General features: G+C 36.4%; 1 protein-coding gene across 8 annotated transcripts in view; it reads left to right on the top strand.

Moving 5' to 3' along the window:
- The window catches only part of RAD51B (RAD51 paralog B), a 774,018-nt gene that overhangs the window by 47,038 nt on the left and 706,172 nt on the right, over nucleotides 1–20,808 (top strand). For all 8 annotated transcript variants that reach the window (XR_004057382.1, XM_030931002.1, XM_030931004.1 and 5 more), the window contains 2 exons: nucleotides 13,403–13,522; nucleotides 14,570–14,753. Coding sequence is in view for 7 of the 8 variants with exons in the window: in XM_030931002.1 (XP_030786862.1) it covers nucleotides 13,403–13,522; nucleotides 14,570–14,753 (304 nt within the window). In the remaining variant the exon portion in view is untranslated. The remainder of the gene's footprint in view (nucleotides 1–13,402; nucleotides 13,523–14,569; nucleotides 14,754–20,808) is intronic.

The following is a 20,808-nucleotide window of genomic DNA, read 5'->3' as shown; positions in this document are numbered from 1 at the left end:
GTTTCCTGACTTTTTAATGATCGCCATTCTAACTGGTGTGAGATGGTATCTCATTGTGGTTTTGATTTGCATTTCTCTAATGACCAGTGATGATGAGCATTTTTTCATGTGTCTGTTGGCTGCATAAATGTCTTCTTTTGAGAAGTGTCTGTTCATATCCTTTGCCCACTTTTTGATGGGGTTGTTTGTTTTTTTCTTGTAAATTTGTTTGAGTTCTTTGTCGGTTCTGGTGTACAGCACAGCAACTATAGTTAATAACACTGTATTATATACTTGAAATTTGCTAAGAGATCAGATCTTAAGTGTTCTCACCATACCAAAAATAAAATGGTAACTATGTGAAAAAAAAAAATGAACGATCATCTGGCTCCCACATGGAATGGATTTTGAGGTCTGGTGATAGGGCCAGGTAGAATAAAAATAGGAATGCTCTTTGATATATATGCCAGACTTGGCATTCTTATATCACCTTCTAGTTTGTCATGGTGGGTCATAGAATGGAGCTGGCCCTGTAGTGTCTGATCACATTTCCTTCATTCTGTTGCAGGACAGCTTAACCCCTATTTGGAATTATCAGGAAAGGTTGGTCAATCGGTTAGGAAAGCTTACTGCTGCACATAACTGACTATCCAAAGAACAGTGGCTTAAACAAAAACAGGTTTATTTCTCACTTATAACAAGACCTGAGTAGGTGGTTGCTGGCACTGGGTCACTTAGGTTTCAGTGATGACAGAGAGACCTAGGGCATGTACATTTTCAGATATTGGATTCATTCTGTGCTCAAGTCAACGGGAAGGAAAAGTGCCAACTATATCTTTTATCAGGAAAGTGTACTTTTATTCAGAATATCTGCCTCTTCCCTTCTGTGGATTTCCTTTTTGCTGCCTGTAGTACTCTTGCAGATTTCTCACTGAGTCACCTCTATATGTAAAAAGCGGCTGGGAAAGTGAGGGGAGAAGATCGTCATAACAATCATGATGAGTTGTCTGGTTAATATTGCTGCCTGAATAAAACTGGGGCTCTCATAGCAAGGAAGAAGTGGAAATGGATATTGGATTGGTAATTAACAGTTTCTGTCCCAGCCCCAGCTGTTTCTGGACTTAGAGAAGAGGCAAGCTAGGGAAATATGAGACTCAAAAAGGACTCTGTTGTAGCTCTGTATGTTTTAGCATTGTCTCCACTTTGTGCTTACAAAGCTAGCCAGCTAATCAGCACAAATGAGAACGTGTTTAAAGGATTAATATGACGAAGGATTAAAGGATTCACATATATAAAATTTAGGGTAAGTGAGAAAAAGTAGAAAATAATTTCTTCCTATAAGCATCTAGATATCTTTTTACTAAGAAGGAGGGAGAAATCAAAGGAGGAATAAATAAAAATTACTTAAGTTTAAAATGTATTAAAGGAAACAAAAAGAAAACCCTGCAGATGATATACTTAAAAGCACTTTGGAAAGTCAGTTCTATTTTTAGAAGCAATGCACTAAGTAGTTTATTGTCTTTTAGAAGATAGTAATCTAAATAGTTGTTAATCATACTTGTTCATCATAGACCACAATTGTATCTCCAGACTATTTAACAATTAGAACAGGTTTGTCCAACCCACAGCCCGTGAGCCGCATGCAGCCCAGGATGGCTTTGCATGTGGCCCAACAAATTCATAAACTTTCTTAAAACGTTAGGACTTTTTTTGTGATTTTTTTTTTTTTAAAGCCCATCAGTTATCATTAGTGTCAGTGTATTTTATGTATGGCCCTAGACAATTCTTTTTCTTCCTCCGGGGCCCAAGGATGTCAAAGTTGGACACCCCTGAATTAGATAATTGTGTAGTCTGGCGCTAACCAGACTGAGTTACAGGGACTGCCTTGGGGAGAGGGGAATGCTATTCAGGCAAAGATCCGGATCCTCTTCTGATTGATCCAGAGAAGATCTGCTGTTTTTTTGCTTGTTTTGTTTAACCCACTGGACTTTTGCTTAAGATATGATATAGTCTTAGGTAGCATATGCTTGTACATACCTTGAGAATGTAGATAGATAGATTAATCCAGTGACCCATCCCCACATTCTAGTCTATGAAAATTTTGGCAAACATGAGAATTCCAGTATACATGAATTGAATTAACAATATATTGTCCATATTAGAGACAATCATAAAAAGATGGAACTGTGGGTTAAGAATAAAAAATGAAGGTAATATGGATGGCAAATAGTAATAGACGCATTGAAATAACGCTTTTGGAGAAATAAAATGGGTAAAGGAAAATAAAGGTTTGGTTTTAGAACTGCAAATTGAAGGGGATCAATAAGTATGTGAGAAAAACTGAGGGATGTAGGGAAGTAAGAGATGAGAGCCAGTACTCTGGAAGGTGGGGGCCTGAGGAGATAGGATATAGGACTGGAATTTTAGGAGGTAGAAGTGAATATTCCTGAGTTGTAATGAAATAAGAAAAGCTTTGAAAATTGGGAAGACAATTAGTCCAGCAAGGGAGGAAGACAATCAAACAATCACTAAAATGTGAAATTGTAAATATTATAACTTAGTATACAAAGGAGAGAGGTACTTGTATTGGTAGTGTTTGGGAGCAATGGCTAAGCTTAGATCTGAGGGAGCTGCTGTATTTGGTGTGCATGTCACCTCTCAGGGTGCCAAGTTCCCCATAGATAGTTATCTTTAATACCTAACAAACTGTAGTCATGAGCCACATAACAACATTTCAGTCAAGGATGGACTGCATATAAGATGGTGGTTGCATAAGATTATAATACCATAATTTTCCTGTATCTTGTTAAAGTTTAGATACAAAGATATTTGTCACTGTGTTACAATTGCCTACAATATTCAGTGTAGTAACACCCTGCACAGGTTTGTAGCCTAGGAGCAGTAGGCTATACCATATAGCCTAGGTGTGTAGTAGGCTATACTATCTAGGTTTGTAGAATTACACTTTATGATGTTCGCACAACAGTGAAATTGCCTAATGACACATTTCTTAGTACATATCCCCATTGTTATGTGCCATATAGCTGTATTTTGAGTATCATTCTTTCTGAATTTGTATATAAAATTGGAGGCAGGGAGTGATAGTGACCAGCCATAACTCGGGCTGATTCTGAAGGTAATACCAGTGTGGTCTTACGACTGTTGACGTTTTTGCTTGTTGGTATAAATTTGGAATCTTTGACCCAGAAAGAAACAATAGGGGAGATAAATTCCCTCTTAATCATTTTTTTGAGATGGTTTCATGACACTGGGTAGGTTTTCCTCAGTTCAGTTTTTGTTGCCTTATCATTTGTGAATCTAGGTGAATTAGTGGGAGGGAGATCCTGAAAAGTTTCTAGGATATACAGTAGAATTAGTCATAAGTACTTATTACTGTAACAAAGCTTTGGAATATTCTGGAATCTGTAAGAAATTAATAGATTCATATCATTATATTCAGTAATACATATTGAATGAATGAACAGAGAAATAGTGCATATGTACAAGCAGCTTTGAGAAGCAGTAAGCTTACATTTTAGCACATTTATGATGCTATATTTTAACTAGGACTTTGGAAAACTTTTTACATTAAGCATATGTTTTATTTCAAGTTGGCATGTGGTCACTAATGAAAAGCTTTTATTTTTCCTTTTATATAAGAGCTATGAAGTCACATAGGGAACTAATAATTCTGAACAGGGTTTTGCTCCTTAATTGACATATGCCTTTTGATTCTGGAACTGATTAGGAAAGAAGTCTATCTGTATCCATGAGCAGTTAACTCTTTCCAGAATTGGAATCTTTAAAGTGCATTGTAGCTATCAGGTCCAAATAAAGGTATAGATAGTCACTTGCAAGGTGAGATTTGATGGCAAAAGAAAAACTAAAATGTGGCCTAGAACTACTTTTTCTTTTAAAAGAGGAACACTTCTAACCATTTTCTGAGGTGTTCTACCACAGTAAATCCTTTGATTGTGGGATTGATAGTTAGCATTATTTGTATATCAGAAATGAGTGGTTCTGGGCAGTGGGACATTGAGAGTAGATGTAGGGTTAGGCTAAGTTAGATGATATGGAAGGGGAAGTTGGGAAGGCAGTGGTGTTTTACCTCAGGACATCTCCACTAGCAATTGATATGCAAATGATTCATCCAGGGAGGAAGGAGATTTTTGAAATAAAGCTCTTAATAGGTTTTCAGGGATGTTTTGGGGTTTGATGGACTAAGAGTATAAAGGTAGCTTTTCTGACAGCATGGCCCTTTAGAATGGTGCTATTTCCATTTTATAAATTAGTAGTTCTTAGTTGGGGGAGTAAGGCAGATAGTTTCCCCTTTAGTAGGTACTTTGGAAATTTGTAGGGGGGTGCAAGAATAAGTGTTTTTTTTTACAGTAATAAATAGATGTGGTCTAGGGATGCTAGCCATTCTGTAATGTGATGGTCATTAAGACTGATAATGCTATAAATAATATTTTATAAATTAGAGCATATTGCAGCATGATGTAATTGACATTCATCTCAGTTGATGCATACAGCAGCACTGTCAGGTGAGGAGGGGGGTATTATGATCTTCATTTTAGAAATAAGGAAAATGGGACTCAGAAACCATGTGATTTGCCCAAGATCATATGGCTAGTAAGATAGCTGAGAGGTGAACTCATGTCCTCTTTCCACGAACTGTGGTTGGAAAAAATGATTGACTCTGAGAAAGGATCCAAGTAGTGTTTTCATTCATTCATTCAGTAATACCTGTTTGACATTTGGGCTTTCTGTCTATGAATCTCTTTATCCCATTTCCCATTGGGCTTCCAGTCTTTTTATTCTTGATTTGCAGAAGCTTTTTGTGTGTCTTCTAAATATTAATTGTCAGTTTTACACATTGAAAATATCTCCTCCTGCTCTGTTATCTGTCATCTTTATAGTGTCCTTTGTTGAAGAGAAATTTATAATTTAAAAAAGTTTAGTGGAGATGAGGTCTGACTTAGGCTAGAGTACAGTGGCACAATCATAGCTCACTGCTGTCTTGACTTACTGGGCTCAAGGGATCCCCTTGCTTTAGCCTCCCGAATAGCTGGGACTATAGGCGTGTGCTGCCATGCCTGGCTAATTAAACAAATGTTTTTGTAGAGCTGGGTCTCACCATCTTGCCCAAGCTGATCTCGAACTCCTGGACTCAAGCAGCCCTCCTGCTTCTGCCTCCCAAAGTGCTTGGATTCTAAGCATGAGCCACTGTGGCTGGCCAGAAATTTGTAAATTTGAAGTTGTTGCCTAATGGTATTGGTTTTCAGATCTTAATTAACAAGTTTTCCCCCACTATTAGGTGTCAAAGATACTGTCTTAGAGTTTTTTCCTCATATAGTTATAGTTTTATCTTTTATGTCAATATCTTTAATCCATCAGAAATCCATTAAGGATATATTTTAAATTTTTGTATAAACTGCCACATTCTCCTCTAGAAATATTGTATATAATTGTATCTCAACCAACAGGACTTTGAGAGCCTTCATCACTGTTTTTAGTTTCTTTAATTTTGTCATACTTATGGGAAAAAAGTGATAGCTCATTGTTTTAACTATTGTGAGCCAACCTATATTCATTGTCCATTTATATTTCTTTGGCAAATTGCCTAGAAATACACTTTGTCCATTTTTTCTTATTGATATATATAAATGCTTTGTGTATTATGGATATTTATGTTTATATGATTTTTTTGCTAGGCTATAATTCTATAATTTGCCTTTTAACTTTGGTTATGCTATCTTTTGTTATCTATGATTTTTTTGGTGGTTGACCTTTCAGATTTTGCTTTATGGCTGTAGTTTTTAAAGTTTTAATTTTCAGGGCCCTTAAACTCTTTAGGTGGATTACTTCAATTGATATTTATCATATTAGAAATTTAAACTGGAAAATTTAAAGAATATTTAAGTATTATCTATTATGCAGTAAGTCCATTACATGGTGTGTTTTGTTTGTTTTTGTTTTTGAGATGGAGTCTCACTGTTGCCTGGGCTTGAGTGCAGTGGTGTGATCTTGGTTCACTATAACCTCCGCTTCCCAGGTTCAAGCGATTCTCCTTCCTCAGTCTCCCGAGTAGTTGCGATTACAGGTGCTCACCATTTGCACCTGCCACCACGCTGGGCTAATTTTTGAATTTTTAAATTAAAGACAGGGTGTTGCCATGTTGGCCAGGCTGGTCTCGAACTCCTGACCTCAAGTGATCTGTTCATCTCAGCCTCCCAAGGTCCTGGGATTACAGACGTGAGCCACCGTGCCCGGCCATTACATGTTAGCATATTGTACCAAAACATGGCTCCATTAGAAAAATAGAACCAGTAGAACACATATATTAAGAAAGTTATTGCAAAGAACTGGCATATGCAGATGTGGAGTTGTCTGAAATCCACAGGGCAGGCTGTTGGAAAGGGCAGGCTAGAACTCCTAGGCAAGGGCCTAAGCTGTTGTCCTTAGGTGGAATTTCATCTTTTTAAAGGAAGCCTCAGTTCTGCTCTTAAGGCTTTTCAAATGATCGAATTAGCCTACCCATATTATGTAGGATAATCTCTTGTACTTAAAGTCATCTGTTTATGGACGTTAATGACATCTACAAAATCCTTTCACAACAATGCGTAGATTAGCATTTGATAGAATAACAAGAGACTATGGCCTAGCCAAGTTGACACAAAACTGACCGTCATACATTTTTTTTTTTTTTAAGAGACAGGGTCTCGCTCTGTCACCCAGGCTGGAGTGCAGTGGCATGATCATAGTTCACTGTAACCTCCAACTCCTGGACTTAAGAGAGCCTCCTGCCTCAGCCTCCTGAGTGGTGGGGACTACAGATGTGAGCCACTGCACCTGGCCTTTACATGTATTTTTTATGGGAAATAAATACATTTTTGACTAAAAAAGGTGAGAAAAGAGTGGCGTTGTTTTACATTTTTGCAAATCTCTTTAGCGTCTGACTTAACAGAAGACAGCTGGATTCGAATATCTACTTCTGCATTCAGTCTTTCGCAATCTGTTGTTTTGGTTGAGATATGAAGATCTGGCCTTATACTGGTTATAGCTGGAAAGGGAGGAATATTTTAATATTCTCTTCAGATAATTAAAGATATGCTTCTTTTCCCAGCACTTTGGGAGGCCGAGACGGGCGGATCACGAGGTCAGGAGATCGAGACCATCCTGGCTAACACGGTGAAACCCCGTCTCTACTAAAAATACAAAAAACTAGCCGGGCGAGGTGGCGGGCGCCTGTAGTTCCAGCTACTCGGGAGGCTGAGGCAGGAGAATGGCGTAAACCTGGGAGGCGGAGCTTGCAGTGAGCTGAGATCCGGCCACTGCACTCCAGCCTGGGCGACAGAGCGAGACTCCGTCTCAACAACAACAACAACAAGAAAAAGATATGCTTCTTTGATACTACACCAGGAATTGAGTAGTAGTTGCCTAGAGGTTAGTTGTGATATAGAATCTGAAACCATATTATTGCATTTTTTCCATAGTTACATTAAAATCTATTCATCTGTCTTAGGCTCTTAATGGATATTTACCCATGCATGATTTTGTAATATTATGCATTTGTCACTCAGAAAATATTGGTTCACTATCTTATGGAGTTCTTCAAATGTTGACACATTTTATTACTCAATAAAAAAAAAATTTCATTAGTATCTTCACTGATCTGAACAAAAAGTATTTAAGTATTGGGATGCAGTCAAACTCATGGTAGCAGATGTAAGTTTTTTAGAGTTTTGATTTTTCATTAAAAGCTTGAATTTTATCATTGGCAGTAAATATTGTCACTTGTTTTTCTTGAAGTGTCAGGCTTATTTTGCTCATTTTGAGAAAACGTCTACCAAATACTTAAGTCAGAAAAAGCATAGCTTATCTGTCAATCATTCTTTCAAGTAAAAATGGTCTCCCATGGAAAAAGTGACTTCTTAATCTTAGAACCCAATTACACGGTGTTTTTACTTGAGACAACGGTTATACTTCAGAATGTAGTAGAAGTGCTTCTATTTTGTCAAACAAAATATTAAAAATATGTCTGTGTTCTAATAAAACTCTATTGACAAAAACAGGCAATGGGCCAGGCATGGGCCATAGTGCACAGTTTGACAACCCCTGCTTCATTTACTTTCTTGAGCAAATGGAGAAGATTAGTAATAGCCGTTTTAAGATTTTTATCTATGAATGCCATCACATATATATATTTTTAAATCTGTTTTTTTTGACTGATTTTTCTCCTGGTTATGGATCTTTTCCTCTTCCTTTACTTGTCTGGTAATTTTTAAATTCTATGTTAGACATTGTAAATTTTACATTGCTGGGTGCTGGATTTTAACATATGTCTTTAAAGAGTGTTAGGTTTTGTTTTAAGGTACAGTTTAGTATTAGTTTGATCCTTTTGAAGGTTGCTTTTGAATTTTGTTGTAGAAAAATCCCAGGCACAGTCATGCTTTGCTTAACAATGGGGATATGTTCTGAGAAATGCATTGTTAGGCAATTTCGTTGTTGTATGAACACCATACAGTGTACTTACATAAACCTAGATGGTATAGCCTATGGCACACCTAGACTATATGGTATAGCCTATTGCTTCTAGGCTATAAACCTGTACAGTATGTTACTGTATTGAATAGGCAATTACAACACAATGGTAAGTATTTGTGTATCTAAACAAAGGAAAGGTATAGTCAAAATATACTATATAAGCTTATGGGACCACTGTTGTATAAGTGATGCATCATTGACTGAAATGTCGTTATGCAGCGTGTGACTGTGGTTTTTATTCTGAAACTTATTTAGCTCCACTACTAAGGTAAAACGCTTCTGAAAATTCTGCCCAATGCCCAGTGTATAATAAGGTCTCTTTATTCTTCATCTTGTGTAAACCCGAATGTTCCAACTCTGTGTGGACACTAGGAATTGTTCAGTCTGATACTTTCTGGTGGTCCTTTCCTCAGCCTTAGGTAGTTTCCCTTCACACATGTGCGGATTAGTTCTCAAGTGGACCTTTCTGCAGATCTCTGCAGTGCTCACTCTGCACACCTGCTTCCTCTCTGGTACTCTGCCCCCTAAGTTCTAGCCACCTTAGCTTACCCAAACTCTGATCCCCGTCTCCTCAACTCAGATTGTCTGCCAGGCTCTGTTTGCTTTGCCTTTCTTGTTTTGCAGCCTGGAAACTGCCTCTGGAGCAAGCTGAGGCGATTGTAAGTTCATTGGGTTTGTTTCCTTTCTCTCAAGGATTACAGTCTCAAGCTTTCTATTGTTCAGTACCTGAAAGCTGTTATTTCATGTATTCTGTCTGATTTTCTACTTATTATTTTAGTGCATTTCTTGTACCAGTTAATCCTTTGTGGGCAGAAGTGGGAATCCTTTCTTTCATTCTCTCTTGAGTTCACTCTATCCAGGCTTTAGTTCCCAGCTCTATAATGCAACTGATTAAAAAAATTTTATCTAACCCAATAGCAGCATTTGAAAGAGTTGATCACTCTCTTTTTCTTGAAAAGCTTTCTTCCCTTGACTTCTTTTTATTTTTTTAGACAGGGTCTCACCTGACTCTGTCACCCAGGCTGGAGTACAGTGGTGCTATCATGGCTCACTGCAACTTTGACTCCCCAGGCTCAAGCAATCCTCTCACCTCAGCCTCTTGAGTAACTGGGACCACAGGCACATGCCACCATGCCCAGCTAATTTTTAAATTTTTAGTACAGATAAGGTTTTGGTGTGTTGCCCTGGTTGGTCTTAAACTTCTGGGCTCAAGAGATCCTCCTGCTTTGGCCTCCTAAAGTGTTGGGATTATAGGCGTGAGCCACCATGCCCAGCCCACTTGGCTTCTTGGATCCACTCTCTCTTATTTTACACCTACCTTCTTGATCACCTCCTCCTCTCAGTCTCTTTTGCTGGATCCTCCTCATCATTTTAACTTCTAGGCTTTGGAGAATCCCAGAACTCAGTCATAGGACCTTTTCTCTTCTGCATCTGTACTCAATCCCTAATATCATCTGGTCTTATGATCTTGAAGATCTTTTATGGGCTATAACTCCTGGATTGATATCTGAATTCTGAGCTTTCCCATGAACTTCAGATTCATATTCGTTTGCATAATGACATGGAACTTGGATAGGTTTACATACATGGATTTCCTGATATGTCAAAAACTGCATTTTTGATTCCCCCATAAAGGAAATAAAACATGCAAATAGCACGAATAACCAAAACCTTTATCTGAATCTTGTCTTTTCTGCTTCAATAAAGTTGTGATTCCATTCTTCTAGACACTCATCCAATTAGTCAAGACTTCTTTCTTTTTTTTCTTTTTTTTTTTTGAGATGGAGGCTCACTCTGTCGCCCAGGCTGAGTGCAGTGGCATGATCTTGGCTCACTGCAACCTCCATCTCCCAGATTCAAGTGATTCTCTTGCTTCAACCTCCTGAGTAGCTGGGATTACAGGCGTGTGCCACCACACCTGGCTTATTTTTGTAGTTTTAGTAGAGACGGGGTTTTGCCATGTTGGCCAGGCTGGTCTTGAACTCCTGACCTCAGGTGATCTGCCTGCCTCGGCCTCCCACAGTGTTGGGATTACAGGCATGAGCCACTGCGCCCGGCCAAGAAATTCTTTTAGCTCCTCTTTTGAACTATATCTTGAGTCCAGTTACTTCTCATCACTTGACCTGTTACTTCCCTGGGTGAGATCACTACCAGCTCTTAACTGGTCACTACCAGTTCTTATCTGTGCTAGCTGATCTCCTTGCTTTCACTCTTGCCCAAGCCTCTTCTCCGTTTGGCAGTTAGAGCAGTCCTTTAAAAAAAACAGTCAGATCATGTTGTTCCTGCTTCTAGGCTTCCCATTTTGCTGAATAAAAGCTAAAAAAATACCACAGACCTAAAGGTCTTATGTGATCTTGGCCTTGGCTAGCTCTTTGTTTTCTATTATTCTCCCTCTTACTCCCTGTGTTCCAGATACTTTAGTCTCTTTGTTGTTTCTCAGACACACCAGGCATCTTTCCACATGTAAGCTTTTGCACTTGTTATAATTCCCTATTCTTGTGTGCTATTTCACTGGATATCCACATGGTTCATTTCCTTACCTCTTTTAAGCTTTTGCTCAAATGTCACCTTATTAATGAGGCTTTGTCAGTTCACCTTACATAAAATATAAAATAGCACTAGCCCCATCTGTCACATTCTATTCTCTCATCCTGCTTCATTTTCCTCTAGAGCCTTATTACTTGATATATAATATATATTTATTTGTCTTCCTCAGTAGAATGTAAACCCCATGAAGGAAGGGTTTTTCTTTTTCTTTTGGTGGTGGTGGTTGTTCAATGCCATATTCTCAGCACCTAGAACAGTGCCTGGCATATAGTAGGTCCTCAATAAATATTTGTTGAATGAATGTATCTTAAGTGCTCATTTTGAAAAGAATACTTTTTATAAAAAGATATCCACTAGATGGCATTATTTTCAAACTTTATATAATTCATGTCTGGGAGCAAACGATAGGTTCTTTTCTGTTTTTTGCTCTAAACAAAAAAGATCTTTGTGATGAAGATTGTCACAAGAAGTTACTGAGATGAATGCGAGACATGTCAAATACTGCATTTATATTTGGTTTTTGATTTATATTTTTTAGATGTTTTTTATAAAATAAACATTTGGAGAAACAGAGAAAATTACAGCATATTGCTGTGTAAATGGTCCATTTAATACAGTTATTTAGCATGGTAACTGTGAACAAAGGTTGTTCATGTCTATCTTTTGACTACCATTCCTTTTGCGAGGCCTTCAGCAATGGGAAAGCAGCAATAAGTTCCAGAGCCTTTCACTATTCAAGCCACTAGTGGAAATCCAGCCTAGTGCTAGAGGGCAGAAAATTGTCAGCTGTTGAGTTCTTGTTGCTAATGAGCTAGGTACTCTCAATCTGGTTCCTAATCAACTGGGCATTCAAATTTTGAAAAGCTTCCATGTTTCTAGAAGATGTTGCCAGACCTATCCTGTTAAAAACTGGTAGGTTCTAAGTGCCAGGGATTTTTAGCTGACTTCTCTGACCAGCACTAAACTCAGCAAATAGTTTCTCTAATCAAAAAATTTATACTTTCTCCCCAAACCCTCAGGATTTGGCTGCTCTGCCCGTGCCAGTGCCATCTCATTTCTTGATTTCCTCACTTACCTCATTTCCTTCTTCCATTTCAATCTCTGTGCCTCTCTTAAGCTCTTTTCCTGGATGGTTATTTGATCCATTTTATTCTCACTCTTCACACCTCTTTTGGTACTATTCCTTACTCATGAAGTATTTTTTCCTGTTCCTGTTCAACTTAGCTATATATATTTTTCTTTTCAAATTGTTCAAAAATATACTTAAAAACAGTTGTTGAAGTTCTCTCTTCTCTTTTCCTGTTTTAGGTTTTTCTCTTTTATTTCTAATCAGAGCAAATGTAAGGACTTGTTTTGTTTATCTTTTCAAAGTTCCCAGCCTCTTCTCAGAACTCTAACTATTTCGAAATGAAAACACTGTTCTTTTGTACTTTTGAGTCTCTAAATGGAACATAAAATATAGGATGGTTTTCGAGTTTACAGCCTCTCCTCCCAGTTCCCCTGGGATGGCTAAGTACTAGGGCTGATAAAATGTCATTTCATTTAAAATGAAATGTGACGGTTAAACTCAAAACATTTAAAATGAAATGAGATGGTTAAACTCAAAGACTTATATTTTTAACATTTTAAACCATAAATATGAGAAATTTCTAGTAATGCTTTCCATATCTTATAATATGAATGATGGCGTTTTAACTTGTCACTCTGTTGTGTTTGGCCTACTGCATATATTAAACTGGCTTTGAGGCCAGAAATCAGTGTTTAGAAAATCACTTTTTGTTTACTAAGAAAATATTGGAACATTAATTTGTTTGGGCCATAATTTTCTGTTTACCAAGGAATTATTGCATAGCATTAATTTGCCTAAATTGTTTCAATTGAGAAAGCGTATTTTTCTGGAATGAGGCATGAAGACTTACTGATATCTATTATAATACAATATACCATATTTGTTCAAATATACTTATTTCATTCAAGAAAATGAAAGCATTCTTATTTAGTAAACATACCTTATAGCTGCTACTCTAAATATTATTTACAAAAAACATATTTGATCCCAGAAAGATAAATCTCAGAGACATTGTTGTTTGCTCAAGATTAGATGAGATCCAACAGCCCTTGCTGGTTTCATGCTATGACTGCTAACCTCTGTTACTGCTTACAAAGGAGAGCTTACATTCTAAACCTGTATATTAAGCCATTTTGCTTATACTTGCTCTATTGATAAGGCTTAGAAGTTTCTCAAGTAAAATTATTTAGAGATTCAGCAATGTGACTTTAAATAGAATTAGCTATTTTTGTTTGTGCTGTTTTTTTTTTTTACCCACAGACTGGTTGAGATAGCAGGATCCCGTTTTCCCAGATATTTTAACACTGAAGAAAAATTACTTTTGACAAGTAGTAAAGTTCATCTTTATCGGGAACTCACCTGTGATGAAGTTCTACAAAGGTATGCTGCTTTAGATTTTGATTTTTTAGTAATGCATTGAAGGTTTATGTTTTATCTTTTATGTTTCAGCTTCTGAGTGAAAAAGTCTTTACAGGTTAGAATTATGTGGAATAACTTTTTCAGTGTTCTTCTTTGTTATAGCCTTTTGGTTGAAGTCTTTCTTTAAAAATGAAAAAAATTAAATGAATAAAATGTTTTAGATTTAATTAAGTGGTGTATTGCTTATCTATTGTTCCATTAACAAATTGTCTCACAGTTTAGTAGCTTAAAACAGCAAATACATATTATTTCACATAGTTTCTGAGGGTTAAGTGTCTGGGAGTAGCTTAGCTGGGTGTTTCTGGCTCAGTGGCGCTCAAGAGGTTATAGTCAAGCTGGTGGCCAGGGCTGCAGTTATCTCAAGGCTTGACTGGAGCTGGAGTATCTGCTTCCAAGCTCCCTAATGTAGTTGTTGGAAGGCCTCAGTTTCTTGCTGGCAGTGGGCAAGAGGCCTTTGTTCCTTACCATCTGGGTCTCTCCATAAATCACAACATAGCAACTTGCTTCCCTCAGAGTAAGTGACCTGAGAGACTGGGCAAGTGAAAGAGTACCCAAGATGGAAACTGTAGCCTTTTATGACCTACACTCAGAAATAAGGTACCATGATTTTGTCATATGTTTGTGGTCACACAGATCAAGTCTGGCACACTGTGGAAGGGACCTATACAAGGATGTGAAATACCAAGAGGAGGGAGTAAGTGCGGGCCATTTTACAGACTGGCTACCACAAGTCGTTTTACCCCAGAATTGGAGCATTAGCATTATCTTAGGAGAATCAAGGAATTCTGAAACTACACAGAAACAGTTTGCTCTGTTTCCAGAAAAGTGTTATATGTCTACAAGAGCTGAAAATAAGTTAGGTTTACTGAATTCTTGCAAATCATTACTGTAACTTAGGAAAGAATAGTTTGTTATTGTTTTTAATTTGCTTAGCCTTTGCAATAAATACCCTTATTTATTTACTTTATCTTAAATTTATTGACTATTTTATAAATTCTTCTTTTATAGGATTGAATCTTTGGAAGAAGAAATTATCTCAAAAGGAATTAAACTTGTGATTATTGACTCTGTTGCTTCTGTGGTCAGAAAGGAGTTTGATACACAACTTCAAGGCAATCTCAAAGAAAGAAACAAGTTCTTGGCAAGAGAAGCATCCTCCTTGAAGTATTTGGCTGAGGAGTTTTCAATCCCAGTAAGTTTTTCTTTTTTTTCTCTTATATCTTTTCCTTTCTTTTCTTTCTTTTATATTACATTCACCGACTTATAGTATCAAATAATAAAATTAGAGGAAAATGTAAAACAGATGACTTTTTAAAGGTAGTACAGTCTAATTCCTATAGCAAACATCACCATCATCTTAAATTAGCTCATCTGCTGAGATTGTTTTATCCTTTTAATAATTTGAGCCTGGAGTAGATTTAAATGATGTTTTTAAAAGTTCCTGTAGTCCTTCCTTTTCTTCCTTCTCATTGTTTACTCTTTGTATATGCTTTATATCACATTTCTCATATTGTAGTAAAACTTCATGAAATTGCCTAGGTCCATTTCTATGTAACTAAAAAAAATACTGCAGTTGTTGTTAGTTTTGTTGTAAGTATTTTAGGTTTAGATACTGTGTTATTGTGTTCAGTGCTGTTTTGTGTACAATAGGATTTGGTTTGCCTCAAATGGTCAGAGGTGAACCATTAAGGGATGTTGGAATGATAGTAGTGAAAAGTGTCAGTAAGAAAACCTTGAAAGATTACTTGTGGCATGGCTTTTTGTAGTGGGCATTGTGATCAGAAATCTGAAGATGACAAGATATTGCAAGGGCTTGTGATGTGTAACTTGCAAGACATAAGTGTGTACTAAGTTGCACTCCCATCTGCAGTGTGTCAGAGAGTTTCAGTTGTTCCACAGCCTCATCAACATTCAGGCTCCTCAATTTTAGTCATGCTTCATCTCAAGAAAAGATAGTTCCTTAAACAGAGATAAAATTTGGTTATGATTTTATAATTTTTAGATTTGTTTTTGGAAAATTAAAATCTTGGATCTTTGCAACGTAAAGAATATGTATAAGTAATACAAACTACCACACAGCCTTTGAGATTTATAAAACCAAGGAAGAAGTCAAGGGAGAAAATACGGCATTCAAAAAATTCTACATACTTTAATGGCTTTTTAGTTTGTGTTTTGAATTTAAGTCAAGTGCTGTTAAGTTTATCTTGGATGATGTTCATCTTTTACATCTTACTGTGTAGTTGGTTAAAATGATAAATTCAAATTTATATTTTTCCTGGTCAAGGAGAATAAGGGAACTTTGAAATATTGTATAAAGATACTTGATTGAATAGAAATTTATGTCCTATATAGTCGGCCCTCTGTATCTGTGGGTTCTGCATCCATGGATTCAACCAACTAAGGATAGAAGATATTTGAAAAAACAATGGATGTGGTAGTGGGCCCCTGCAGTCTCAGCTACTCAAGAGGCTGACGTGGGAAGATCACTTGGGCCCAGGAGGTTGAGGTTGCATTGAGCCATGTTCATGCCACTGTACTCCAGCCTGGGAGACAGAGTGAGACCCTCTCTCTAAAAATATGTATATATTTGAAAAAAAAGGAAAGGATTGTTGTCTTTGTACTGAACATATACGACTTTTTTCTTGTCATGATTCCCTACAGTTTAGCAGAGCTCTACATAGCATGTATGTTGTATTGAGTATTATAAGTAATGTAAAGTTGATTTAAAGTATATAGGAGAATGTACATAGATTATATGCAAACACTGTACCATTTTATATGAGGGACTTGAGCATCCATGGATTATGGTATCTGCAGAGTAGTCCTGGAACCAATCCCCCATGGATACAGGAGGATGACTATATATTCTTATTTTATTGTTAATTCATACTGTTGCTTGACTTAATCCCATGCAAAATAAAATTCACTTTTTAAAAGCTGTGTTTGGTTGATGTTAAGTAGTAATTGTAGGCTAATGCTTTTCAGTTTTTCCTAAGGTGATTTATTTTCCCAAGTGAGAAAGGGGCACTGCTTTTCTTTGTTTTTAATAGAACCCTCTGAAAAAATAGGTACTAAATATCCCATTTCTCTGCTTCTGGCTTTGTTTATTTATTTAGAGATAAATGCAGTTTATACTATGTACTTATATAACTGTGATATCTGTTTTTTGTGACAAGTAAGATTGTAAGATTGGTTTTAAAAGGATTTTGAAAAATATTTCCTTTAGAAAATGTTGGAATTTTCCTAGCTAAGTTGATGCATTTAAATGGAAAATCTCTCACGCAGGTCCAAGATTTAATTAAAAAAAAAAATAAAAGGAAATCATGAAGTTTTACACATTTATACTATACTTGAATAGGTGGTTTAATTAGGTTGATGCAAAAGTAGTTGCAATATATTATATTATATATTGCAATATATTATTGTCTGGTTCATTTGCTTTACAAATTAGTAAACCCGAGCCTTTTCGTAGTTCCTTTTACATGCCAACAGATACTCCTGTTCGAGGAGTATTTACTATTCCTCAGCCTGGAACCTTCCTCCTCTAAATATCCACATGGCTTATTCTATCCTGTCATCTTATCAGTGAGGACCTCCCAAACCATATAAGTATTAACCATACCCCCACTGTGCTCTTACTATAGTTTGTTTCTTCTCCATCACAGTTTTCACACCTTAGAATGTTATGATCTAATATTTGTGTGTTCCTTCTACTGCCTCATTCTCTCCTCTCTCTATTTATTTATGTTTTGAGACAGGGTCTCACTCTGTCACCCAGGCTGGAGTGCAGGCACAATCATGGTTCACTGTAGCCCCAATCTCCTAGGCTCAAGCAATCCTCCCACCTCATTCTCCCAAGTAGCTGGGACTACAGGCATGCAACACCACCACACCTGGCTAATTTTTTATGTTTTGTAGAGACACGATCTCACTATGTTGCCCAGTCTGGTCTCAAACTCCTGTGCTCAAGCAATTCTCCCATCTTGGCCTCCCAAAGTTCTGGGATTACAGGCATGAGCCACTGCTCCTGGCCTGCCTTATTCTCAGTACCAGCAATAGTGCCTAACATATAGTAGACACTCAACAAATATTTTTGAATGTATGAATTGTAGATATTGCTTCTCATCTTGGTCTTTACTTAATCTTATCTCTATTGGTACTGAACTTAAATTTTAATATTTGCTTTTAACCCTATTGTTATATTATCTTTTATTTTAACAGTAATAAAATATAATTTTCAGTGGCAGAATGTCTTATTTTGGAGCTGTACTCAAATTACATTGGCATCTTATAGGAAGAAAAATAATTCTTCAGATTCTTAAATTTGGAAAAGGCTTTAGAGATTTAGATAGTATCAGAGAGCCAGGCAGTAGGAGAAAAGATTTTTATCTCAGTCTAGTAGAATTATGACAGGTGAGTGTCTGATGGCCTCTGAGCAAAAGCCATGCATTCTAGATATATAGATGGCAGTTACCTGCTGATAAACACATGAAAAGATAGTCAAAATCCTGGCTGGGCGCGGTGGCTCACGCCTGTAATCCCAGCACTTTGGGAGGCCGAGGCGGGCGGATCACAAGGTCAGGAGATCGAGACCACGGTGAAACCCCATCTCTACTAAAAATACAAAACATTAGCCGGGCGCGGTGGCGGGCGCCTATAGTCCCAGCTACTCAGGAGGCTGAGGCAGGAGAATGGCCTGAACCCAGGAGGCGGAGCTTGCAGTGAGCCGAGATCACGCCACTGCACTCCAGCCTGGGCGACAGAGCGAGACTCCGTCTCAAAAAAAAAAAAAAAAAAAAAAGATACTCCAAATCCTGTCATTAGGGACATGCAAATTAAAATCCCAATGCCGTACCACTACACATCTATTAGAATGGCTCAAAAAACCCTGATCTGAACCATTCCCTCTTCTCTGTAGGCTCAGGACCCAGGGCTGGTACCACCACAAACCCAGTAACTTAAGGAATTAGGAAGAAGGGTAAGAGAGAAGTCTGCTTTTAAGAGCAGTGTTTTCTCAAACTAGGTTAAGGCACTGACCCCTTTTAAATGCAAATAATAGTCTCACAAAACCCCACTGCTGACTTCATTTTTATTACAATATCACAGAAATGTACAGAATTATAAGACTAGCTAATAATTCTTAACATTAAGTCATGCTTATAAAACCATAAAGGTGGATTGCATCTATAGGCACCATAGTACTGTTCAAATTAATTATGTCAATTTAATATGCTATTTTTGATAATTTGCTAAATTATGGCTTGCTATATATATAAGCTTATCTCACAGACTGCTTTAAATATATATATATAGTGATGATTCAGCTTTCCCCCCTCTTTCTCTGTTTGAACTAGTACTGAAAAACCTTCATCTGTTTGGGGAGGGTGACATCATTTGGCCCTCATGTGGGCATGAATGCATTTAAGTTTTAAGTATGCTGTTGCTCTTTTCTACGTTAGTCCCTGAGAATTAAAGAGGAATTAATTGGTATCACTTGATTGAAAACAGATGCATTAATATATTTCAGAAGTTTTCAATTATAAGATGGCCTTACTAATATTTTGAGGGTATCACTGAAATGAAAACATAAAATTAAAAAATTTTCACAGAGAATTTTATAGACTTTTGAATATGTTCAGACTGCAGTTTTGAGAAACAGTTGTAGAAGTCTGGTAGAATCTTTTTTCCTGAAGTTTATGGAGGTAGTGTAAGTGATACTCTGCCATTGGGATGGAAGATGCAGAACCTTTGTCTTTTTAAAGCGTGTTCACACTAGTATTGGAAAAACAATGGCTCTGAAGCTGTTTAGAGATACTTGATAAAAATAACCGAAAAAAATTTAAATATTGCTTTATAAACTAAATTGTGGTTATGGCTGTTTATGTTGACTGTTTATCATTGACTTCTAATTACCACTTACAGAATAGTGTATTATACATATTGTAAATTATGTATCAGATTAAAATAATAGGATGTTTTTGCCAGAAAGGACCTTAAAATTTAGTTTGGCCCCTTCATTTTACAGATGACAGTGAGGCCAAAAAGTGACCTGACTTGCTCCAGGACACTCAGCATAGGAAAGGACAAGCAGTGGGTAGAATGAGAGATCTTTTAGATGCCAGTTTGGGGATTTTTTTTTTTTTTTCCACAGCAGAATTTTCTTTTTTTCTGAGACATACAGAATTATGGTGGACTGTAAACTTATTAATGACAGAATTATATCTTCTGTTTCTCTGATTTCCAGGACCTAGCACTGTGGATAACTAATATTTAGGAGGTAACAGCTAATGAAAATACAATTAAGGTTTATGAAAATAGTCTTACCATATGTATGTCATATTTACATTCATTGGAATATTTTTATCTTTTAAAACATAATTTGAATTTTTTTATGCTTACTACTGGAATTCTTGTTATGTTTTTGTTTTTAAATTGACCTTTGTAGTATGCCCTGTTAGTTGTATTCTTTTTATTTATTTTCAATTCCAGAGTTGTATAAGTTGTTGGAATTAAAAAGAATGAAAATACATTGCTTAGATAACAGGACTTTGACCTTTTGAAAATTCTTTGGAAATGCTTTTTTACTTGTATTTCCAAGATCTACATTTTTACTTTTTCAGAGAATTCAACAAATCAATTTCAGTTATTATATGAATAATATTGAACTTGTTTGTCTCCCCTTAATCTTCTACTTCCTTCATTTCTTGATATTGTACAAATGTTTTCTGGTATACGGGGACGAGTACCAGTTAACACAATTTACAAAAGAGGTATATGGAGATAAATTTGGATATATTATTAAATATTATAAGAGGGAAATGCCTTATTTCCATTGAAAGTTGTTAATATCCAAATTATTTTACTAAGATGTGCTTATAATTAGTTTTTCTGTTGCCATCTGTGTTCTTGATTACACACCTTTTGAGAATATTCATTGCTCTAATTTATTGCTTATCAAGGTTTTTGGAATTTTAATGATTATTTTTAAAGCTGCTTAGAAAATGAATCAAAATACGTAAATTTTTAATTTTGCTATTTTAAAGACAGTTTTAAATCATTAACAAATGGAAAGAATTTGTTCTTGTTTTAAAGTGGACATATAACAACGTTAAACTTTATTATTATTTGACACAAGCATACATTTTTTTTCTCTTTTTAGTGGTGAACTTCATGTGGGCCAGGATTTTATTTATTTATTTATTTATTTATTTATTTATTTATTTATTTATTTTACACCATGACCTATC

Source organism: Rhinopithecus roxellana, chromosome 5 (assembly GCF_007565055.1).
Source record: "Rhinopithecus roxellana isolate Shanxi Qingling chromosome 5, ASM756505v1, whole genome shotgun sequence".
Lineage (NCBI taxonomy): Eukaryota > Metazoa > Chordata > Mammalia > Primates > Cercopithecidae > Rhinopithecus > Rhinopithecus roxellana.
Note: the sequence above shows the minus strand (reverse complement) of the source record. Positions and strands in the feature narration are given on the sequence as shown.